This window comes from Cyrtonyx montezumae, unplaced genomic scaffold (assembly GCF_038088225.1).
Source record: "Cyrtonyx montezumae isolate F1298 unplaced genomic scaffold, pur_monq_1.0 scaffold_8, whole genome shotgun sequence".
Taxonomy (NCBI): Eukaryota; Metazoa; Chordata; class Aves; order Galliformes; family Odontophoridae; genus Cyrtonyx; species Cyrtonyx montezumae.
The window spans coordinates 20,525,347-20,551,167 of NW_027072089.1; the positions used below are offsets into that span (position 1 = coordinate 20,525,347).

The 25,821-nt window shown below is 41.4% G+C and overlaps 1 protein-coding gene across 1 annotated transcript in view; it reads right to left on the reverse strand.

Annotated features, from left to right (window-relative positions):
• Positions 1 to 23,982, reverse strand: part of LAPTM4B (lysosomal protein transmembrane 4 beta) — a 57,452-nt gene extending 33,470 nt beyond the window's left edge. The window contains exons 1-4 of the mRNA XM_065752956.1: positions 23,855 to 23,982; positions 10,453 to 10,564; positions 3,215 to 3,288; positions 2,475 to 2,597 (exon numbers count right to left, since the gene is read on the reverse strand). Coding sequence (XP_065609028.1) covers positions 2,475 to 2,597; positions 3,215 to 3,288; positions 10,453 to 10,564; positions 23,855 to 23,950 — 405 coding nt within the window. The 5' untranslated portion in view covers positions 23,951 to 23,982. The remainder of the gene's footprint in view (positions 1 to 2,474; positions 2,598 to 3,214; positions 3,289 to 10,452; positions 10,565 to 23,854) is intronic.
• Between the last annotated feature and the right edge of the window lie 1,839 nt (positions 23,983 to 25,821).

A 25,821-nucleotide genomic window follows, 5' to 3' on the forward strand; every position in this document is an offset into this window, starting at 1 on the left:
CCAACACAGAAACCCACTGGAAGACGTTTGGTTTGACTGTAACCCTTCCCCATCTGCCAGCTAACCTGTTCTAATCCATTTGATACATCCTTTATTAATCTAGTGTTTCACTGACGCTCTATCATGCCATGAAGTCAAATGTCTTAAGGAAATCTATTATGTCCCTATCCACCTTTATTTACAAAACATGTAGTCTAGTCAGGGAAAGAAAATGAATATCCCTGTACACCTTTATTTACAAAACATGTAATCTAGTCAGGGAAAGAAAATGAATATCCCTGTAGGATCGATATACCATAAAACTGTGCTGGCAGACAGTAATTATATTGCTCTGTCTTAATCCTTTATCAATTGACTCTCATCTCAGTATTGCTGTTACTCTGCTTGGTAGCAATGTCAGCCTAATCAGCCTGTAATTATCCAGGAAATCCCCTTTGCCCGTCTGAACACAGACAGTTTAGTGCTCATGAAGCACAATCTCATTACCCGCCCAGAAAATGATTCACAACCACACGACAAAGATCCATGCAACCAGACAGTTTAACACACTGGGGTACAAATTAGCTGGGTTTATTAATTTAAGAACCGTGTGTTCAGAGTGAAAACTCTCTTGACTGTCAGCAAATAAAAATACTTCAAAAATCCTGGCCATATAAACTTGTTATACTGCTTGTTTTCCAAATGCAGGGCAGAAATGGCTAGTGAATATTATTCCTTTTTTTCATCAGTATTTTTATCATCTCTGCCCAATAAATGGCCTCTCCATGCACTAGAAACTTTTCTTTTTCATTTCTAATATACTCATAAATAGTCTTTTGCCCTTTCCAGTTACAGATCTTTTTCTCTCAGATTGTTAGTTATTTTTTAACCTCCATTAACTTTTAATGAAGGTTTCATTAATTTGAGTAATCCAGAAATAAAACAGCAACATGGAGAACTCTTAAAAGGAGATTAAGTCTCTAGCTTTCTTGAAATCACATTTTAGGACTCAGCTTCATGCTCCAGCGTACCTCAGGAAAAGTGTCATGGAAGAAGACACAAGAGTATGTGCACAGCAGATGGTGACTGCTCTGAGCAGAAGGGAAAAACGTGTCTTTCTTGGAGAAATCAGTAAAGCTATTAGAAATGTAGGATGAAACAGCAACGTGGATCACCAAGTGATTTGCTGCAAAATTTCCAGTATCCTCTAGGGCATGCTCATTGTGTTTTGGCTATGGAAGGGCCTAACAGCATGAATAATAGTGATGACCTACTGAACTGGATGTCCTGGGAATTGGCTGTCCTTTACCTTCTTGGTGAGCCAGCTCCAGATGTGGCACCCAGCAAGAAGAGCAGGGTCTCTTCAGTTTGCAGCTCCCTGCCTGTTCCCAAGGCTGCTGCTGCTGCTGATTCTTTCCCCCTTACATTTTCCCACAGGGACCAACATTAAGCAAAACCTGGTTACAATGAGCCTCCTGGAATGGGGACTGGGAGCTGCAGAGCTGCAGCTGGTTGTGCAGCCACACGGCCCCTCAGCTGCCACTGAAGTGGGTCTGGCACTGACCCAAGTGAGGTACAGCAGGAAAAGGATGAACAAGAGGGCTTCTGCTTTAATTTGCTCTTTTCCACTCTTATCTCTGAGCATCTTTTGAATTGTTCCTCTGCTTCTATTCCAGTGCAGCACTGGCTGTGAAGGCAGGTGGGTGTTAAGTAAGGTGAATCATAACAGGCCCCTGATGTATCCCAGCTCCTGCTGGATTGTCACATTGCCTCTTCCCACAGATTTGTGTGGCCATTTATCTGCCAGCTGCTGCTCATTATCTGTTATTTATATTGCTCTAGCTGTTTTTCCATCCACATAACAAAGTTCACAGCCAAACTAATCTGCATTGAAGTTCTCAAGGCAGATTTTCAGAGATGCTGCAGAGTTGGTTGCTACAACTCTGCAACTCCATCTGAGCTCATCTGGGCATGGCCCTGAAACAAAAGATGCTCTTGTCTTCACTGTAGGGGATTGTAATCACATCCTGTAGTCTCACTCAGTGCTGACTATGGATGTCTGATCTAAGTAGAGCGTGACAAGAAGTATACCTCTAACTGTCTCTAAAACAGACTCTGACAATATTTTTCTAGCAAATACTAACCTGCCTCAATTCTAACTCTTGCTTAATGAAATCAGTGTTAAAGCTACCAAATACACTCAAAACATCCCTGATGGAGCACCAGAAAAAAAGTCACTGAATATGAACTTTGGATCCAGAAGCAATCACTTGCTATCTGTCTCTTACAAAGATTCTCATTTTAAATAAAATGGTGCTGAGAACTTCCACAGCACTCCAAAAGTCTGCACAAGTATTGTAATAAGCTTGTAATGTAACTTGCAAGGATGAGGACTGCCTAGGAAGTCAGCAGCAAACTATTGGCTAGAAATACAAGACAAACTGGGCACAGTTTTCCCCTAAGCCCCAAGAGACTTGTGAAAATCAGTGGTTTACCAGCTGGTGAAGATAGTCCTGAATTGTGCTGGGATAGACAAGTACGCTGATGGCAACCAGTGTGTTGAGAGCAAAGTCAAAGATCTGGTAACAGAAGAAAGGGATGATCCAAGCCGCATGTTGCTGGAAAGGAAATAAAATAAAAAGTCATCAACTACAAGCTAAAAGAGAGGGATATATATCATTCTGCACTAAAACCTAAGGAATATTTGACAGAATGTAGTGTTACATTTCATGAAGCTGTAGGAAACAATACACTGTAAAATCAGCTAGAGGAAATAGAACATTCGGCCAAAAGAGTTGGCCAGGCCAGCTTGGCTGCTGAACTGCTGCAGTATTTGTGGTGCAAGTCCCACAGCTCGTTATTCTGGGACATTTAAAAGCCACAGGAGCATTTTTTTTCCCCTAATAAGTAGGCTTAGCACTGGGACAAACCACAGGCATGGGAGGTGAATGGGAGAAAACTCCATTAATTTTGGTAGGAGCTAGATTCAGTTCTCTGAATTCACAGCTTGCCCAGAGCTTACTTGCATGTGAAAGTGCAGACAAGTGGGCAGCTGTCCTGCCTGCAGAGCGGGTTGTGATACTGCTGATCTAAGCAACAAGCTCTGCCATCTCCTTGTTTTTTCTCATAATTTTCAGCTGAACAGGAAATTGTTATGAAGAAATATTCTTAATTTGCTTTCTATAGGCTTGTATCCTTTGCTTAATTCACATCTTTATGGAGTATAATGAGTTACCTTATATGCGCCATACGTAGCCATTGCACAAATCAGAATCATAAGTAGGGAAATTGCTGTGGCAATGCACATATCTGAAAGAGAAATATATGAGTGATTGCAGAAGAATTCAGAGCTCTATTCAGTTATATTGCCACTTGCTTAGTGACAGAGGGCAGGATGGGAAGTGTGTGTGGGTTGTGATGAGCCAGATACATTGCTTAGCTATTGCTGAAGGAAACCTCTTGCTCCTATGGGAAACCTCCAAAACACGAGAAGCAAGGACAATGATTACTCTGCACAAGCCTCCATAGCTTCAATAAGGCTCTGAATAGTTTCAATTTCTTTCTGAAGGATTTTCAAATATCTGGGGAAGCACTGGCAAGAAGACTATTCTGCCCACGATGATGACATCAATAGTCAAAAAGTGTCTGTGCAGAACTTAAAATGAGAGTTTGCCAAACACTGGAGTTGAGCAGGAGCTGGCTGCCTGAAGTTACCAGGCCTTTGGCTGCTTTTATACTCTGTACTCAACCCTGCCTGCTGCAAGACTGTTCTTGGCATCAAGGTACGCAGCTGAAGGCATCTGTTCCATGTGGATCAGCAGGAATCACTGCCGCATCTTTGCCCATAGTTGCAGACATGCCCCTCAGACTAACAAAGATCACACTCTGAGAGAGGAGGTCTGTAATGAGCTAAAAAGCTAACTTCAGATTAACCTTGTGGAGATCAGGATGTTCACATTATTGTAGAATGGCTTGGGCTGGAAGAGACCTTAATGTCTACTCAGTTCCAGTGCCATGGCCACCAGATAAGGCTTCCCAGGACCCCACCCAACCTGGCCTCCAGGGATGGGACATCCACAGCTTCTCTGGGCAGCCTGTGCCAGCTCAGGGAATTGCTAAGGGATTTGATTTAGTAGTAGTTGGGTAGGGATAGTGATAGGAGGATGGTTGGACTAGATGATCTTGTAGGTCCTTTCCAACCTTATGAACCTATGAACCTATGAACCTATGAGCTCATCTAACATCTAACCTAAATCTCTCTTTTAGTCTACAATTATTCATTATTAATTATCAACAGTTCTGCTCTGCAACTAACCTAAAGGATGTCCATCTGGAAAAAACCAAGAAAGAAAGAGACAAGGAAACAACAAACACCAAAGAGGGAATGCAGACTACAGCTTGTTTTTGCAGTAATAGCTACCACATACAATTGATCACATCTTTCTAAATACTTCAGCAAAGCAGAAATATATCTACAAAAAAAAAAAAAAACTAGACAAAACAGATAGAGGCATCTTACAAAAGACATAATGCAATTGAAACTTTCATTTCAACCAGGAATATTAGAGATGCACAGTTTTTTAATGAAGATGTATAACTATCAGGAAAGAAGTGGTATAGGAAGCAAAATATTCTTTAAGGTTTTGATTGGGGCAATTACAGGACTTCTATATTTTTCCTCTATTGCTGCTCAGCATTCGATTATCTTTTCATTAGATTTAAGAAATTTCTAATCCATGAAGTGCTGGAAGGAGATTCTGGGGGGAAAAAATCACATATGTTTTGTCTTTTCCAAAATACCTCCCACACATCATCAACAGCCTTCGTCAGAATGCTGCAAATGAGAGACTGCATTTCTGAACTTGCCCTTACGGTAACTCTGGGAGTAAAACTCAACTTTGCAACTACGCTTCAGAGGCTATGCCCAAAGAGGAGAGAGGAAGTCATGCATTTAGGACGATTTTTTTCATGTCCCAGTACTGAGAGTATCTGTGACATACTTGCAGTGCCTTAACCAGGTGTGTTTGGACTGCCTGCCTTAAGAAGGTATTTGATGGACTTGAGATGCATAAATACTGCGTTCAGGCTGCTCATTACCCATCGCTGCCTGACTTTGGAGGCATTTGAAGTGTGACAATGCCGCCCTTTGACCACAGTGCTGTCAAGACACCTAATTCCAGCACACAACAAAGAGCATCCTACAGCAGGGGACAGTCCTGCAAAAAGGTCTCTAAAGGGCCTAATTTGGACAGGGGCAGCAGAAGAGACACTGCTGCAGGCTACTTCCTAATATCATGGATTGAGTTGCAAGGGACCCGTAAAGGTCCAACTCCCATGCAGTGAGCAGGGACACCTACAGCTGAATCGGGCTCTCAGAGCCCCATCCAGCCTGACCCTGAATGTCTCCAGAGATGGGAGCATCTACCACCTCTCTGGGTAACTTGTTCCAATGCCTCATTACCCTTATTGTAAAGCATTTCTTCCTTATGTCCAACCTAACTCTCTGTTTTATAGTATGAAACCATTTCCCATTGTTCTGTTACAAAATACCTTGTTAAAGAGTATGTCCTCCTCTTTTCTACAGCCCCTTTTCAAATACTGAAATACTCTACTGGGTCTTCCCAGCACTTTCTCTTCTTCAGGTGGAACAGCCCCAGCTCTCAGCCTGTCCTTGTCAGGGAGGTGTTCTAGGCCTTGGATCATTTTTGTGGCCCTCCTTTTTGAGATGCACTGGGTTCAATTAATGAGAATGAAACCGGATATGTAGCACACTAAATGAGATTGTAAGCAGAGGGAGGTGGTGATTTTTTTTCCCAGTCATATTGTATGTCCCATGGCATTCATCACTAGAAGAGTTGTACTTGCTGTAGCTTTTTTCCTTCCTTTTGACATGGGGCTTACATTACACCAGTGATGTTCATGGAGAGGGGCAGGAAGACACATGCTCCCCTTTATCCCCCTAGCCAAAGTTCAAGCTTACTATTTAGAGGTTTCCTTCTAAAAACATTTCCATTTGAATGAAATCTTTTTGTGTTCTGGGTTGCATACGATGTTCTGCAAGGGGAGGATCCCAACACTCTGCCTGCTGTTCCTTTCAGCTCCGCACGGAGACCACTTCTCACCTCACCTGCACATCCTCAGGCACAGATACTGGTTGATTTTGACAGAGTTTCTACAGGGCATAGGCAGGATTTCAGTCCTAGGTTTCATGTAGCTTAGGAAGGACCACACACATCTGTGATGGCATGAAGACAGTAAATGAAACTAGCAACACTCCTTTCTTGTTTGAGCTGTTAACATGCCAGGATCATAGCCTGCATATCTGAAGAAGCTGAGCAGGAGTCTTAGGTAAAACCATCTGGGAAGCCAGAAAGATTTCCAGGGCTTTTTCATCTCCCACACAGGGATTATTAGGCTTTTACTAGCAAAAACATTGCATTCAGCAGCTCACACATTTCACATTTTTTCTAGTCCATCTTCAAGTACATAAAAACCCCCAGGTCCTAAAGAAATAAAAAAAAGAAAGATGAAACTAAATGGGCTCAGCTAAACTGACACTAGGGGAGGAAGCTCAAAGCATTCCCTGGTTCCCAGATCATAGAATCATTAAGGTTGGAAAAGGCCTCCAAGATCATCTAGTCTAATTGTTGACCCATTACCACTGTGCCCACTAAACTATGTCCCTCAGTAACACATCTGCACATTTTTTCAACACCTCCAGTGGAGGTGAGCTGATCACCTCCCTGGGCAGCCTGTTGCAATGCATTACTACACCTTCTGATAAGAAATTTTTCCTTATATCCAACCTGAACCTGCCCTGGTAGAACTTAAGGCTATTCCTTCTTGTCTTATTGCTGTCACCTGGGAGATCAATCTCCACCTCCCAGATACTTGTAGAGCAATAAGGTCTCCTCTAACTCTTCTCTTCTCCAGAGTCCCAGTTCCTTCAGCTGTTTTCCATAAGACTTGTGCTCCAGACCTGTAACCAGCTTTGTACCCCTTCTCTGAGCACTCTCCGTGGCCTCATTGTGAGGAGGGGCCCAACAGTGAGCACAGGTGTGGCCTCACTAATGCTGAGTACAGGATCACTTTCCTGGTCCTGCTGACTGCACTATTTCTGATACAAGTCAGAATGCTGTTGGCCTTCTTGGCTACCTAAGCACACTGCTGGCTCATGTTCAGCTGGCTGTTGACTAATACCTCCAGATCTACTATGCAGTGGAAATACCCACTTTTCCACAATGCAGTTTTCTATCCATTCTGTCCCAAGCCCAGGTGCAGGACCAGACACTCGGGCTTCTGAACCTCATACAATTAGCCTCAGCCTAGCAATCCAGTCTGTCCAGGTCCTTCTGTAGGGCTTTCCCACCCTCAGGCAGATCAACACTTCCTCCCAGCTTGATGTCATCTGCAAACATACAGGCAGTGCACTCAATCCCCTCATCCAGATCATCACTAAAGATATTAAACAAGGTCAGCCCTGTTACTGACCCCTGGGGAACACCACTAGTGGCTGGTCACCAGTTGCATTTAACTCAGTTCACCACCACTCTCTGGACCCTGCCACCCAGCCAGATTTTCACCCAGCGAATAATACATTTGTCTGAGCCACCATGACCTGCCAGCTTCTCCAGGAGAACGCTGTAGGAAACAGTCTCCTTTCTAAAGTCTAGGTAGACTACTTCCACAGCCTTTCCTTCATCCAGTAGGCAGGTCATATGGTTGCAGAAGGAGATGAGGTTGGTCAAGCAGGACCTGCCTTTCATGAACCTGTGCTAGCTGGACCTGATTCCTTGGTTGTCCTGCATGTGCTGTGTGCTTACACTCAAGATAAACTGCCCTGTAACCTTCCCTGATACTCAGGTCAGGCTGACAGGCCTGTAGCTCCCTGGATTCTCCTTCCAACCCTTCTTGTAGATGGGTGTCACACTGGCAAGTCTCCAGCTATCTGGAACTTCCCAGGTTGACCAGGACTGCTGACAAATGATGGGAAGTGTCTTGGCAATCATTTCCTCCAGCTCCCTCAGACAAATGCTTAGCAGAGGCAGCCAAACCACACACCCTGTCGTCCAGCACATCATCTGCTACATGACAAGGCCTAGCAGGTGTGTTCTTCCCCATTTCTTTCTTTTCTAGAATAAAGGAAAAAAGCTCTGCCCGACAGCATTTTTTCCAAGTGTTCAGGTAAGTACTTCTGCTTAATAAACCAGTTAGTTCAGAGCCCCTGGCAATCCTCTGGGAATCATGCACAAGCCTAAATCCTGAAATTGAGGATGAGCAGCCATTCACATTAGAACTGGCGTTGGGTTGGCATTTTCAAATGTTTCACACTTGACTGGCTCTGGCTCTTTGTGTGACAGACAACTATGACAATTATAGAACAGAAAACTGAAAACTGTTCATAAATGATGCCTGAATGGAGTCTTAGAGAAATACAAATAGAAATATTGGGTGGAATACTGGTTTACTGGAAGTCAAGGGCATATCTGTCATCAATTACAGGTAACTTCCTACCTCCAGTATTATTCACCTGGTAAGTTTATTTCCAGCTGAAATTGAGCCTATTTGAGGAGGGGTGATAAGGGAGTGACAATTTTAAATGTTTGTTTGTTTGCTATTGATATGGGCAACAAAACTAGCAGTGAGAAATAACAACTCTGGGACCTTCACTAGCATTGAAAAAATGATGTATCTTACTATATCTTGTATACATGGTTTCACATCAAAGCATTTCTGCAAATGGAGCTAACCTAGGAAATATTTACTCAGGGAAATAAAAGTAGGGCAAGAGAAAGTTTGTCTGATGTTTTATCTCACAAGGATAGGTTTCCTCAAATTTTAGCAAATATAGTCATATTAAAAATAATAATAATTAAAAAAAGCTAATTCTTTCTTGCCATCTATTTCCAGTGGCTATGAAAGCCTGCAGCCTGATTCAGCTGCCTTACTCAGTAAGGCATTAAACCAGAGGGAGTCAAAGAAGAAAAGGAGACCTTAATTCAAATGTTCGTTTGTAATTAAACTGCCTGGGAAATGTTCCCTTTAATGAATGGAAATGAGGTCACCTGGCCCACGAGCCATCCTTTTACAGTCTTTCAGGGTTCACTTCAGAAACCTCAATAAAAAATATAAAAAATACGCTTTTCAAGTGTAGATGGAAATCCCCAATGTACTTGATGTGACAGCTATTGCATTACAAAAGAGAATTACTATTTTAAAGCCCTGGGCACTGGCAGGCCTCAGATGTCGGCTATATAAAACCGCACTGACAGACAGTCATTACCAAGGTTAATCTCTGAGAATTAGGACAAGGCAGTCTGTTTTAATATGTCAGAATCAGCTAGGAGCCCATCTGTATCTACAACAGTCCCTATTTTCTTAAATCCAGTTATGTAAAAAGATTTTCAGTGTGAAGTTGTAGGTGCTTTGTCAGTGAAGACACAGTAAAGTAGCGATTGCCCCTTAATATTAAATGTAAGCCTTCAAGGTTTTGATCTGCACTAAAGAACTTGTGGAAATAAGTGTCCCTTAACAAATAACCCAGCAGCTCTAACACACAAGAATATCTTCCTCATGTGTGGAGCTATTCCTTTTCCTACTTTTATTGACTGCAGCAGGAATGAGGAATGGAGTTGGAGCCTTTTGCTGTAGATGTGTGGTTGTGAGCACCAAGGCTACAGTGGAAGTCATGGGAGTCCTGATTTTAGATTGCAGTGGGAAATATTGAATGTAGCTATCTTCTGAGCAGAAATGCAAATAAACAGATACTTTTATCAAAATAACATACGGGTGAAAAAATCCAAATACTAGTTCAACAGTAAAAACCAGACAAGAGACCAAACATCACCAAATAATTGTCCTGGAAATGAAACTGTCCGGGAAGGAAGATGTATTTGCAAAGGACAGGTTTTTGCAGCAGAAATAAATGGCCTGTACTGCACTACCCTGAAACTGTATTGAAGATCTGCTATGGCCTTCAGTATGAGAAGGAGCAGGCCAGTGTTATCATCATACTTCTATGACTCTGCAGTTAATATTTACACATGCATCTATCATGACAAGTTGGTGCAAGTCATGCCATGTGCACATGCAGAGTGCTCAAAGATGTACAACACATCTGAATGGTTACAGAATTAGCAGAACATTGGCAGGGAGGCACTACAGGGCAGGGGACTCAGAGTTAGGGCTTCCTGAATCTTGCAAATTCCCCAAGGGCTCTCAGTACTGTACTGAGTACATCTGCATGTCTAGGTCTGGCTGTGTCTGGAAACAGCACAGGTAGCTGTAAGGGTACTAGCAGGCAACCAGACTGAATAGTGCCACAAATGCACCAATCACAATAAAAATGCATTTGTAAGATACCAAGGATACCAAGGGGATAAAACAACTAAATGACAACAATTAATGAAATGATAGGACAGCTACCTAAATTCTGAAGCAATGAGTGATCGTGTTCTGACAGTCCGTACTTACTGGCATCATCCATAAATTCAAATTCACCCCCTAACTCAGCGCTGGTGAGGTGGTATTGGTCAGGGTCGGTCAGGGCACTCAGCAGAATCAGCAGTACCACCGAGTTGATGATCTGTGGAGAGGAAGAGGGGAAAAGGGTCAGGCTGTGAAAATAATCCATGAAACAGTTCTGGACAGGGCGTCTCCTGCTGGCTCTGCTGGCTGAGGCACAGAACTGTAATATTTCACTAACATCACCGTTATTTTCTTTGGATTTGTGTGAGTTACTCCTTCTCCTTTGGACTCTCTCCTACAATATCAGACAAGTCACCACTGCTCTTCCCTTATAGAACATGTTAACATGACCATTTCAGTTTGTTTTGTCAGAAAAAATGAATGTCAGTTAAAAACAGAAACTTTGAGATTACTACAAATGACTGCTGTAGTGAAGGATTATTAGCAGGACACAGAGTTGGAATTGGTGACATGCTGTGTTAAAGTGCTCAGTGATCAAGGAGTGGATTCTTTGCTGGAAGAGGCTGAGTTTTAAAAGAGGGTATGAATGAAGAGCTGGCTCACATGAGATTTTAAATCAGAAGGCCTCAGGAGGATGGAAGTAGGTGGCACCATGAGCCCAATGCCTGATGAACAGTTTGAGGGACAAGGTATTGAGGAAAACTCACACCCAGGAAGACTTGGTCTATCAAATGTGGTAAGTGAGTGAAATGCAAGAATACAGTATTGATTGAAAACTTCAGTAGAAACAAATAATCAGTGATCAGGTTTGAGAGAAATGTGAAGGAAGAGCTCTATTTTAAAACTAATGTGAACAAAATGTTTACATCGCTTTGAAGTGATAAGGACTAATTGCAGAGAAGATTACCCAGCATAAATAATGCCTAGCTAAAAAAAAATATTCTACAGAAGTAGGAAGATAACTGATCAACAGGAAAATGAAGAAGGCAATAGTATGCTGGGAAAAATACAATAATAGTACAAAATACAAAATACAACAATAGTATGCTGGGAAAAATAATAGTATGCTGGGTTCCTTATTGCACTGGTTCTCACTTTGAAGTCATCCCAATCTGATCACAGGTTACTAACAGCAACAAATAGGTGTAAGAATACAGGCTATAATAAGACATGAACAGGCTAGAGAACTTCTTGGTCAAGACAGATGCTTTTTGATAGGCAAATTCTATTGGGTTTAGCTGATATCAGAATTGTTAGCAAAGCTGTTTGAAAAGATATTGATACAAGACAGGAAAGAGCAAGTACAGTTTATACCTTCACAAAGCAAAAAGGCCACGAAAGAATTTCTGCCTGGATGTGTGATTCAGGAATAAAATAATAATACGAATAAATAATAATAATAATAATATAAATAAATCATATAAATAAACCCCCAAGCAGTCAATGAAGTAATGTTCTTGATGTTACTTAAAGTTTGCGTGGCCATAATATTCCTCATGGGTTTGTCAATTACTAGCTGCATTAATTCATCCTATTTACCTTCTCTACAAGCAAATAGGCTTTGTGAACAGGGGAAAATTAGTAGTTTTCATCTCTTTGCATCTTAGAACTCCTTTTGACATGATGAGATTATCACTAGTGAGCTGGGAAAACCTGGTCTGGTGGAAAGTACAGGAGGGTGAGTGCACAGCCAGCAGGATGACCGTAATAAAAGAACTGCTCTCAAGGATTCACAGAAGATCTACTGAATAGGGTTCTCCAGTATTGTTGAGATACTTGGAATTTCAAGTAGCTTGTGCATTTTTTCTTTCTTTAGTTTTCAGCCAATGCCAGGCTGTAAGGACTTGGGCCAACTACAGCAGAAGTCAGACAGAGAGCACAGCTCATTGGCAACACGCATAGAGCATCACATTTGTGACAAACAACTGCAGAAGGACAAGAAGAGTGATAGCAGTTCCTTGGAACAAAATGCTGAGTACAACAACCAAATGTGACTCAGCACCATCCCGTGAGCAGCATGATGGTGAGCAGTGCTGCAGGATCCTGGGCATCATATGTACAAGTTGTCCCCTACACAGACTCTGCAGGAAAGACCTAGCTCAAACTCCTTCAGAAACATAGTGATAACAACCCTGAGGAGGGTCTGCAGCAGAACAGAGGGTGATTAGATGTCTGGAAGGTGTAACTGGCAGGGAAAAGCTGAGGATGTTCAGTCTTCCAGTAAAGAGAGAAAGACAAGGAAAAGAAGGTAATAAAACTTCTCCACACCTGCTGGGAGATGGGTAAAGAAACAGATTTAAATTACAGAAAAGGGAATGTAGGTTAAGCAACTTGCTGAACAATCTGAACAATCAGACAGTAGAAGAGATCATCTAGAGGGGCTTTGGAATCCTTGTTGCTGCATTTTGTCAGAGAATGGTTAGATAGCTTTGTGTTGGGAATGCTGTTGCCATAGTCTTGTCTTTCTGTTCTTGGTTGGCTTCCAAGGCGGTTCAGATGACCATTAAAATTCATATTAATCTACAGACCTTCTCAATTTTTAGTATGATATATAACTTTATACTGCAGTCCAGTTACTGCCTTATACTCTTTTGTGGAAAACCAGAGGACAGATAACAGTAATAAATGAATGTTACTTAAGGAGAGTACTCAAAATAAGCAAGTAATCAGAAACTATAAATGTGTATTGTGTTGCTATTTTTAAAGGTATGCCAGTTTAATCTTTTGTGCAGACACAGACAGGAAGATTTGTGAAATACTGACCTAGGCACTCTGCTTTCTCCATGTGGATATGCCCAGATTCAGATTACGTGTTCATCAGCACAGTCTTTAATTCTGTGTACAGACACAGGATGTGTTTGTCTGAACTAAAGCCTAGTGCAGTCAGTGGAATCATTCCCGTGCATCACTTTTCTGATGTATTGGGTTTTAATATTCAGATTCTCATAATGATCTTTGAGCACTTTCCAACTGTGCTGTCAGCAATGGAAGTGAAATATGCCAAGTGTTTACTTGCTCAACCTCTTCCTCAGGAAAAGAAATGCATGCACAATTGGGTGTTCTGAATTTGTTGTGGTTTTTCTTTTGTTTTGAACGTGAAGCAAACATTGAATTTCAACTAACGCTTCAATGCATATGTTTAATATGTCTAAAACCTTACTGATGTAGCATCTTCCAAGGACATATTATCAAGGCAAAGAGAATAAAGTGAATCCCTGTTGACATATTTGGTTGGTATGAAAGCTGAAATCTATTCTAGGGAAGCAAAGGAGGTTTTGCTGCTCTCTCAATAAGCCCAAGATTTCCTTCAAAAGTCTCTACAATACTTCAGCAACAAATAAAGTAACAATTAATTAACAGTATTTAGAAAGCATTTTAATTGTGCAATGTTTCAGCAAGCAACCAAACCCTATAATTCTTTGATGGGACATGTCGTTCTCCTTTTATGGATTGAGAAACAGAAACACATACATGGACATGCAGCAAGTGGTGTTTGGTGGTAAGCATACAATGCAAGATTTTCCACTGTCAGGTCAGAACCATGACCAATGGGTTATAGCCATAGCTCTACCAGACAGGAATTCCAGGGGCACTAAGAGGCCTTGTTGGCACTGCCAGTCCCACTGGGACCTCTCCATTAATGGAAAGGAAGATAAATCCTCTGTTTTGCAGAGATTCGAGTATATGTAGTGAAAAGAGGAAATCAGGAGTTATTCTGGAGAGGATAGCTAGTCCAAATACTGGAGCAATTCTTGGATTTTTCCTTCTGGTCTTACAAAACACGATTTCAAATCTGAATAGAAGATAAAATTAAATAGAAACAACTATTTGAAGGACTGCATGCAGGCAAGAGGGAGCAGGGCAGCAGGTGCTGAGAACAGGATCACACCACCAACTGCTGTTACTGCTTCCATTTGTACAGTGATAAAGAAACAGCAGCTTGTGTATGACATGAGGCAAGTCTGCTAGAGGGAACAAGCAGTGATTTAGGATGTAAGGAAGCAACCTTATGTTTACCACAGCCAGCATCCAGAGTTTGGAAACTACATAACATGCTGAAGTGTGAGGCTTCTGCCACCAATGAGTTAGTTGCCTTCTCTTCCATATCATCTGCTCCCAAGACAAGAAGTGACCCATGGAGATAAAATGCAGATGAGAGGGGTGTATCAACACTATATCAGCAGGTGATGAGGCCATGAATACCGCTATAATTTCAGACCCCTCACAGAGCTGTGGGTTGCATGGTATCTTTCTCTGCTTATCAAAAATTAAAACAGTAGTTCTTAAGAGCTACCATGCATACAGATTTTTTACAAGAATCTAACTCAAGCAAATGGAGAAACATTCAAGCCAGTGAGTGACACAGGTGACTGTAAGCACTAAGAGAACTGTCTGGACTTGCAGTGGAGTTCATCCAGCCTACAGTTGCTCTGATAAAGGAATTCAGAAGAGAAAATATTAAGCTTACTTTAATTTGACACACTGTGTTAAAAATACAAGTGTTTTTATTGAACACTACAGGTTCATCTCTGCAAATATTCCTGTCCAAAGACTTCCCAATGCAGTGAAGAGAATTCCTCATATTTAGAGGAAAAAGTAAGAAGAAAAGTAGTTCTGTTTATACTGAGAATTCAAATTATAGTTGAAACCATGCATGCACATACCTACACACAGTCCATGTGGTGAAAGATGTACATGAACTTTTAATTCTGAGTCTCTTTACCACTCTGCTCTGTGATCCCACTCTGGAACTGGAGCTGCCTCACCTCAAGGACTGCATGCAGTCCTTGGGCACCACAGTGTAAGAAGGACATAAAACTATTAGAAAGCAAAACACAATATTGCTCATTCTCTAGAGAGGAAAAAAGAAAAAAACAACTTACAAGATCTGCAACTTGAGTCTAAACCAAAATAGGCCTGTAAACATTTTATAATACTTGGATACTTGAAATCAGTTTTATCAATAGAGAAAGAATATATAGAAGATGTCCAGGTAGGCTACCTCAACAATCTTTAATTTTCCCTGGACATGTTTTTTGTTTTTCTCACACCTTTCTTTTAACACAGAAGATAACACCAAGAAAACTTTTGTTTACCAAGAGAGTACAAGAATCCTAGAAAAGAAAAAAAAAATCAAGTTCAGAGTTTATCTTAACAGCTTGAGGTAGATTTGTGCTGTTTGAGGCTCCTTTCCCAGACTTCTTTGTTAGCATTGATGATTACATTGGAAGGGTTATGATCCATAGTGTCTTACAGGCATTTTTCTATATATTCTTGCCCTCTTGCTATTAGGAAAACTACATTTTTTTTCCCCAAATTCTGATGAAAAAGTAAACAAAGAGGCAATTTTGTGTTTTATTATTTATTATTATTATTAATTATGTTTTTGTGGATGTCTGTTGCAGAGAGCAGTCAAAGGATGTGAGAGGAAAAGAGTTGGTATGTAAACAGCTTCATTATGGATCTAATGAAAATGGTTCAATCATCTTCCCTCCCAGGGCACTGAGAAGCCAGAAGCTACATCTGAGCATTTGCCATACTGTGGTCTGAACTCCTGGGAAATGGCAGAGCAGAGCAATTCTGGCTAACAGAGCAGATACATCTCCATCTTCTTTCTGCCACATAAGCCTTCTGCCTCATGTTAATTGGAGTATAACAGCTCTCCAGTTCTGGAGGCAGAGGAAAGCTGCAGTTACACTCCTGATGCACAAAATAAAGAATGGTTCAATGAAGGAAACTCAGTCATACTTGACTAGCTCTTCACCAAAAGCAACGGCCTGAAGGGGAAAAGAAACATGGCCAAGTAAAGTTTGTTTAAGGGAAAATCCTTCACTCCTCTCACCAGTGTAATCTGTTAAGTGACATTGTTTCTGAAGATATAAGGAGGAATACAGAGAAGTTGAGTCTTTTTCAGGAAATGTATGTGCTCAGTCTAATTTCAAAGCATCTTAAAAACAAAATACAAGCTTCAGGTTATTGCCTGAACTTAAAATAGTAGGAGAATAAAATGAAATGTCTTCCTTGCACAAGTCATTCTTACTTCCTTATGTGGTTTCTTAAAGTACGTTTCTAACTGCTACTTGAAATGCTGCACTGACAGTGGGAGAACATTAGTCAGATCAGAAATAGCAATTAAGTCTCCCTTTAATCCAAAGAAGTTAGGGTAGAGTCTGCAAATCCTGTTGCTCACTTTTGCATATTGCTCATGAAAAGTCAAAGAATGATCCAGACAAGCTAAAACTAGTCTAGTACAGAGTGCATATGAAAGACACCATACAAGAGAAATCTGCATAAAAGTATTTTAATCAGACTCTACTTACAATCTCAGCTTCTAATATTATAATGACAATAAGCATTGTGATTCAAATCCTATGCTGATTAAATTGATATAGGAAGTCCAACATAATTTATCAGCACTCTTCTATAAAAATGACTCAACTAGTGCTGCCTGCCAGCCCTAAAACCCAAACCACAAGAGGCCTGTCACTAATGAAATATGGTAATGACTAAATTTACAAAAGAAAAAATAGATGGATAGACAGAACATGATGCACACTAGAGATCTGACTCCCTATGGATAGACTTTAATTTGTTATATACTTAATCTTAGTCCTTTTGTGGTTTAAGGGAATAAGGTATTTATATGTAAATTTATTGGGGGATTCTTTATTACTTTTACATTGTATTTAAAGAAAGGTGAAACTCCATCTGCTCAAGGTTCTGAAAATGACCTGAAGAAGGCTGAAGCCTTCTACTTAACGCTGGGAAAACAGAATCATACAGAAACATTTGAAATTACAGCGTAGACAGACCAGCCCTTTTTTTCCATTAAAGCACACCTTGGTTCTGGATGCCATAGAGAGCTAGGAAAGAATTGGCATGCATTAAAACCCCATCAGAATAAGTGATATTCAAATAGTCATTAGTTTCTGCATTTGTTCTTGAGTTCTACAAATGGATTTCTGAGCTTACAGGTAACTACCAAAGGTTGAGGGCAGCCCTATTCAAGTGATGTGAGCTTGGGTACCTCTAGTCATGTGCTGCTGCACTGCTGAGAGAAGTGTGCCCAGCTTTTGGCAGCAAGTCACATACACATGCTGAGGCAGCAGTTTGGGTATATAAGGAAGAAGAGGGCACACACCAAAGGATGGTACACCACAGATAATTACTACCACACAAAAGTTATTCAATCTGCCTGGGCACAACTGTTTCACAGCTGGAAATGCACCTCTGCAAGGTGAAAATCTCCCACAAATCTCTGTTTCTGCCAAAAACATTTGTCCTGTCTGTACTGAGTAGATTAATGTATCTCATGATGGAACAAGACCTTGCTCAGCACAAGTCAGGAGTGAAGTGAAAAACAGCCAGAGCACTTTGAAAAGCTTTCCAAGCCAGAGGACTAAGATCACAGGAGCAGGAGCTGACTGCAGACATATGAAAAAGAGCAGACCCACAGGAGGTCCAGAACAGTGCAGTAGGCTCAAGTCCAAATTGCTTCCTCAGTGATGCCTTGCTGGCAGGCTCAATGCCTCAGATGGACCAGGAGCACCTTCAGCAATGTGCAGTGTTCTTCGCTTCCTATTCTGCTCTTCAGAGATTTGGGGCTTTCAGCCTAAAGTTCAGCTGCAGAGCACCACAATAACTTGAATGTACGTTTTCAGTCCTTGGCCACTTCGAACTTCCATAGTTTTACAGTCAAATCATGACAGTTCAATCACAATAACTTGAGAGAGGAAGAAAGCAATAGAGGAAATTAATTCCTGGCTATTCAGCAACATCCGTTCCATATGTCCAGGAATATATAAGACTAATTGCATTTTCACTGACGTCACTCTAATCAACGATCAGTTTACAAAGTGCAACGTGTTCTTGCTAGAAAATATTAACCTTCAACAGAACTTCTAAAAACGTTTTACTTGATTAATGAGTTACTTCCTCTCCTTTCTGTAACTACTTTCATGATTTTTGTATTACATGTTTGAAAAACAAAAATAGCATACTGTACTCTTAGCACATCTTTCCTCTAATGAGCGTTTATGTAAATTTAATTCCTCTTAAAACCATCTGTTTTCTCACAGGAGGAAGACAACTGTTTACAAAACTGTTATTTTCTGAAATTTTTAATTGGAAAAAAACCCAGCTGTGTCATTATCCTGGACAACTGATGCAGATTATCAGCTCTAGTTGAAATAATTCGTTCTCTCTGTGAAAAATCCTACTGTGGTGATTAGAGCTTAAAGAAGCGCTCAGAAATCCTTGCGTTGTGTCACAGGCTAATAAACAGTTCAGTAAATGCATGGGCTGTCCAAAAGATGCTTATAAGGAATTTTAGCCCTTCAATGCCTAAAAAATTGTTTAAAACAAAAACATAAATAAAGACGCTGATGTGTGATGAAGTCAAGGGAAGACTGAAAAAATGCTGTTCCTGCTCCTCTGTGCAACATATAAAATTGGTTATTTTCACTTAGAACAGAAATATGGATAATGTAGTAACCCAGGTACCATGAATCCATCCTTTTTTCAGATGAACTTTTTGTCCTGTTCATGGATTAATTCTGTCACCCATAGATGAGCAGTTATGGTCTTTGCAAGTTGTTCTATTGATCGTGCAACATAAATTCCTCACAATCTGAACTTTGTAATTTAACAGAAGTCCAGAATGAATTGGGTAAGGAGAAAGCAGCCTGTAATTGTGCATGGTGGGAAGGATCTATTTAAGTTCTCCAGAACACATTCATAAAGCAATTGGCAATTACATTATTCTAAACCATCTCTTTATGTAAGTTACAATTGAAATACAAACAGACCTTCAGAACAGACATGTATTGTTTGTGCTGATGATCAGTGCTGGGCTTTATTCATATCTTAAAAGCAGACATATGTTCTCAGTTTCTTATGAAAATACTGTGCAAGTCCTAAGCAGGTATTTATGTGCAGGATCTCTCATATACTTCATGCTCATCTTGAATAAGATAATGAAGTGGACGTGATTCACTCTATAGACACTGATTCCAGTGTCTTGGTTATTCAACATGTACATCAATGATACAGAGAAAGAGCATCCATATTTTTATTGATAAAGAATTCCAATTTTCCTCTCCACTCTCTTCAAGAACAAGCATGCACACGAAGCAGGGTGTCTTCATAAGTTACTTGGGAATATTAATGTTTGTTTGTTTTCCTGAAGGTTTCAGTGTTTATTTTATAAAAGTATAGGCAATTAAAAAAAAAAAAGATATCAATGTTTTTATTGACATGGAACTTGAAAAATAAATATTCAGTCATTGCTGTCATTTCCTCTACAAGACATGGGCAACTTGAGTTATTATAGATTATGTGATGACCCCTTCACCTGTCAGTGGAGAGCTCTCACCTGCTGATGATACTGCATGTCCTGATAAGGGATGGGAATTAGTCATGTCAGTGGCACCACCCAGCTCTTCCCTGTGAATTTACTGCCTGAGTCTCAGCCACAGAACTGCAATCAGCAAGCACCATTCTGCAAGACTGTGCCACCAGTACTGGACTGTTAGAGGAGGTGGTAATGGCAGCAGTGCCAGCAGGGTAACCTGATACAACATCCCAGCAATATCACACTGCCACAACATGGGAAGTAGCATCCTTGGCTTGTAAGAAGGAACAAAGGAACTTCAGTAAGAAGGGGCTTCAGTATGATCATTAGTACACAGATGAAGTTGCAGAACTCTTATTGTTAATCAATTTAATTTCATATAAAATAAACAAATCTACATTTCTAAGTAAAGCACAAGACCTCAAACTTATATTCATGCAAATTCCACAACCTGGCCTCAAGATAACAAAGTTCCCTGCTACCTTGAATACCAGATTTTCTAATGGTGTCCCTTTTCCCCTTTCACACTTCTAATTCTTCTTTTCTTCTCACTTTTCAAAATCTCCCAATATTTGCAAGTTTTAAAACAATAATTTATTATTATTATTATTATTACATTTTATCTTCCTTGAAAGGGCCTTTTTGTCCTGTTGAAGGACTTACAACTCCTTGCTGATGTGAGCTGTCTTAGACTGTTTAAAGGTTTCAAGCATGGGGTCAGAGCAGCTTAGAGGACCTTGATGTAGGAATATTTTGTTTACACGTGCAGTCAGTGCTGATCTCTGCTCCCAGCCAAGTGAGCCTAGATTTCAGTAATCTTCTAACTGGTACTTAAGCACGTCACCATACATGCAGTTTTGCACAGGCCTTGAAAAAGGAAAGGGAATAAACGTGACCTAGTCACAAAATAAATACCTTGAATTTTTTTGACATCAGGTCAAGTGCACAGTAATGATCTCAGCAGAATGTTCAATATATAAATCCATTGCACAATGAGGCTATAGTAAGCAGTACTTCTCTTTTGATCTACAGAATAAAAAGGTTACTATCGATACATCATTTTATCCATTAGGATGCAATACCTTTATTAGAAAACTAGAATGCAGACAGGAACCATTAAACTGTATGCTCAAAGAAAAAAGTCCAGCACTGAAACATCACGACTAGCAATCCATTCTGAGCCTTCCACAAATAGCAGCTCAAACGTCGAAGCCACCCTGGCTAAAAACCTAGGCTTGCTCTATTTATATTCTTCCCACACGTCCTTCAGAGGGTGCTTCGGCAATCTGAATAACTCGCAGTTATAAAAGGTTCTTGTTCTTCCATTAGATTTTATTTTTAGGCTCCCTCGCAGGGCCCTGGAGGCGGTGTGGAGCAGAGGTTCAGCTCTTGCAGTGCTGGACAGCTCCCGAAGCAGCCCCAGGGGGTCGGGCCACCCCATTCTGCTGCACAGCACCAAAGGCAGCGCTCCTTCTTTCAAAGCTGTTTGTTTCCTTTTTCTTTTTAACCCCCTTCGATATTTTTTTTTCCTAAAAGTTTCATTTTTCCCCTCCACAAGTCAATAGAAGATAACTGCTGTCAACCCAGATGGTGCTAGTGGAGCCACCGGCAAAGCATCATTGCTGCATATCGAGCTACTGGAAAATCCTTCTGTGACACCATCAGCACATCTGACACTGTTTCTTCTTTGATTTTTTATTTATTTATTTTTCATATGTAAATAAAATTGAGTCTATACACTCGGGAAGACAACACGCTCCATGTATAAACGCTGCTGCCAAAGGGGATAGCATTCTGACTCACCGACTGTGTATGGATCACTTGGAGATAACCAAAATGACAGCTCTCCCTTGGCCTCTGGTACCAGGGGAGTTCAAAAGTGACGATGCCACATTTCAGCAGCTTTGAACAGCGTGCTGACACAAACACCTAGATCAGAACTAAGCAGCGGGTAGTGACTTTCTCATTTTCCTTCTTCCCCCTTAATATGACACTTTTGAGAGTGTTGTGCAAAAGTCTTCTGCTTTATTGCTTGTGACCTTATGTTTGACAGGTTACAGAGGAGTGTTCATGTCAGTGGGATGAAAAACAAAAATAATAGCCACCTGAACTGGTTTCCCAGATTTTAAAATATGTATTACCCCCAGACAGGTTTTATGAACATCATATTTATATCCAACATTGCAGCACATCTGAATTCTTTTCTTCCACATTTACTTAGATGTAGAATTCTAACACCTAAAATTACCCTAACTCAAAATCTGCACATGTGAAAACACTGTGTTAAAAGTCCACCAGAACTTGCATACTGATGCTTTTTCTCCTTCAGATGCTTGTACTATTGAATCATTGTATTCAGTCAGAGAGATAAAAAGAATAGGCAGCAAGGTATGAAAAAGCAACAAGAAAACTTTTCTTTCTCTGGGAAGGTTCCTTTCCTGAATTAATTTTCTGGAAGCATAATGCAAACAGTATAGAGAATACACACTGGTGTGGTGAAAAAAATCAAAGGCTTTTAATTTCTGACTTTATGCTCGTAGCTCATTTGTGGTTTGGAGTAATCCAACCAACCAAAATGAATGCAGAGATAAAATTACCACCAGGCTGGCACTGATTTTTATGTATACGGTATCACATCACAATTGATTTTCTGAAATAAAACAATATTTTCTTATACAACTTTGTAAACCAGACTTTGCAACCAGGGCAGCTATGTACCTGGGGAACTACCCCTTATTCACCTCCTAACTTGGTAAGCTAGCAAAAAGCTTTCATGTTTCTTATCAACATACATAAAAAATTATATTCATAACAGTCTACCTCAAATATGAAAATATCTGTGATGCAGGAGAAAGGGCAGAAAAGCAGTGTGCACACTGGGATGTTATGAGTTAGAGTCAATTAGAAGTCACTTAGATACATGCTCTGAACAAAAGTATAAGAGGAAAGGAAGTGAAGCAGGAAGAGGCATAAACCAGGAAATAGCTCATAGTTACAGAAGAGTATTTTAGAACAGACTTGCAGAAAAAATGCTATGCGAAAGTGGGGCAATGGCATTTAAACATTAGTTCACAGTACTGAACAAAGTCTGAAGATGTCAGGCATTTCTTTGTATCTAGGACCAACATATGCACTGAATTCCCTCCTGCTCAAATATTTTTATGTCCACTGAAAAGCTAAAAATCAGTCTCCCTGTCTTCATGGAGCTGATGTGAGGTGGTTTCATTCAGCTGAAGGCATAAAATAATAATAAGCATCCTGCAAGGCACACTCAAAGGCTTTCAGGTCACAGTCAAACTTACTGAAACAGTTGTGGCTGGGCAAAAAGGGCATCTTTTCAATGCTGTAGTGACTACAGATACCACAGTCTGCAGGCATTTCATGTAGCTATTAATCAGGATGAGAAATAGCTCAACTGATGTACCATTTTCTAAAACAGTAAAATATACATTTTATAGGACACAGGGTATTTTATATGATCTCTGGGACATAAACGTCAACCCAGCCTTTCAATTAAGCTGACTGAATTTATTTAATGAGCTGTCCTACAATGGAGGCCAGCCCTGTGCTTTTCACTTCCTTCTAAAGGGAATTTCAGTAGTTAGCAAACAAGCCTGGGTCTAATCCGTTTCCGTCTGCAACTGCTTGAAAAATGACGCTTGGCAAACAGCTCTGGGTGGCCTTGGCATCTGATGGAGATGGATATTTCATACCAAGAAATGGGGAAGATGAAAAGGGCTGAAGCACATCTACATAACCTAGAGCGATGAACCTCATTGCACTGACACGTTTGCAAACACTGCCCTGGGAAAGGGGCTTTCCTGTCACTGCCACCCAAAGGACTGAGAAAAGATTTTCAGCGTTGGGAGAGGGGCTGTGGGCTCAGCGTGCCTTCTCGCCGCAGGGCAGCCGTGTCCAGCCATTTCTTGGATGGATGGTGGTGACCCACTAAAGCTGTGCCCCAAAGGGCAGATCCTCACTCCCTTCCTGCAGCTTTCCTGGCACCTGACTCCTGCAGCATTCAGCTCTCTGCACGAGACCGAAGGATCCCCCCATACCCTGGGGTGTGGACGCGGGCACGGCGGGGTCGCTTACCAGGTACCAGACGCCGAGGATGATGGTGCCGGTGCGGACATGGCAGCAGAGGCAGCAGCTGTTGGAATAGAAGCGCGCCCAGGGCGAGCTCAGCATCTCCGCGGCTCTGTGTGCTCCGCGCCTCTCGCCGCGCTGCTCCGCGGGGGCGGTGCTGGGCCGGGCCGGGGGACCGCCCCTCACGGCGGGAGGGCGGGAGGAGGCTGAGGCGGGAGGGCGGGACGAGGCTGAGGCGGGGCCGCCGCGGTCAGTGGGGCCCCGAGGGGCTCCTCGGAGAAATACAGTAATGCTAGCCCTGCTCTGACCATTATATTCTGACATCTGTTTTGGCTACCTACCAAATTGCACAATTTGTCGTCAAAATAGAACCCTGGGAATTGCTCAGGTTCTTCCCTATAAGGTTGCTTCGGGGCTCTTTATTACACGCAGACATCTGCGCCCAGCAGTGACACCCGGATAAAAGCTAACTTGGCACAGAGGAATATTTCTGACTATGCCTCATCCCTACTCGTAAAACCACTGTAGTAAATTGAACTAAAATTCCTTTAAGTAAGAACTTGGCATAACCTCTGTTTTTAGAGGGTGAAAATGTGAAACGTGTGAGACATGTCTGATCATGTGCATCATGGTCTGAGCAGGACACCGGTCTGTCCAAGCCCAGTGTCACCACAGCCTGCCCAAAATTGTTGTTGAATCCTTCCTTACCTGCCACTGTGCAGTGTGTGAGAGCTGCAATGGAGCAGGTGCCAGCTCCTGGTGCCTCGATGTGTGAGGTGTGGACAGAACAGAGGCAGCCTGGGTGTGTTGTCAGCATTGGGATCTCATTGATTCCCATCGATGGCTTTGATCCAGATGTCCTCACAAGAGAAAGGAAGAATAAGAGGCCAAATGTTAATTACTTCAAAGTGGTTTCCTGCATAATTGTTAATTTCCATTCAGAGATCCTGATGGAAAAGATCAGGAAACATTAGAGTTCATATCACATACCCAGTTCCTAGGCAGAGCCTAGAGAAATGATAAAGCCCAATCTGCTCCTTTCTACTTCTGTTTCTGTGGCTTCATAGATGCTTTCCAGACAGAAGTCCCAGTCCCTGCCTTAGAAACACTGATTGTCCTTGGCTGGGACACCCAGTAACTTACAGCTGGTGTCTCAAAACTGGTTATTTGACAAGTTTATCTGGCTGGGGCATTTGCTCAAGGTTGAAGTTCTGCTTTAAGTTCTGCTTATCTATGATAAACGTACTGGGTGTTCCTCTTCATGACTTCAAGACTTTAACAAATAAGAGCAACAAGAACAGACATCCTTGAGATAAGGGCACAAATCCAAGACAGATGTCTTAGAAAAGACTGTGCCCAAATATGGATAATGTGAGTGGGACACTCCCTAAATGACCACCAAAGGCCCCCATGCAGGTGCAGAAGATTCAAATGTATTTACATAACCTTGTACTTGCATAATCTTATAAATATGGAATAGGTAATGTGACATGTATTAGATAGGGGTGTTTCGAAAACTTTTGGCTGTAAACAGAAGCCAGTGTGAAGACACGGTGTGCTTGTTTTGTGGGGATTTCCCTATGCAGAATAAAGCAATGTCTCCTCTCTGAGCCCTTGTCTTTTGAACGTATTTTAGGAGATTTGACAATTAGTGTGGGACCCCCAGCAACCAGCCCCAGCTCACTCCCTCTGCCACTAGCTGCAGCAGCCAACATAGCTGCAAACTGAGTAAAAACAAAAAGATGCAAGGCAGCAGAAGTGGGGAAAACCACAACACAGGTTACAGCTTAAGGTTTACAGTGCCGTGATGCACAGCAAGCCATTTTTCTCATGGGCAAATGGATTTTGATGGGACAATGTGACATGCAAGTTGAGCACAGATCTCTCTGTAAAAACTTCATCCAGTGGAAAATTTGCTTTTCTGCCTTAGCTCTGGGTGGCAGGACACCAGCATCAGGCAGCAGTTTCTGGAG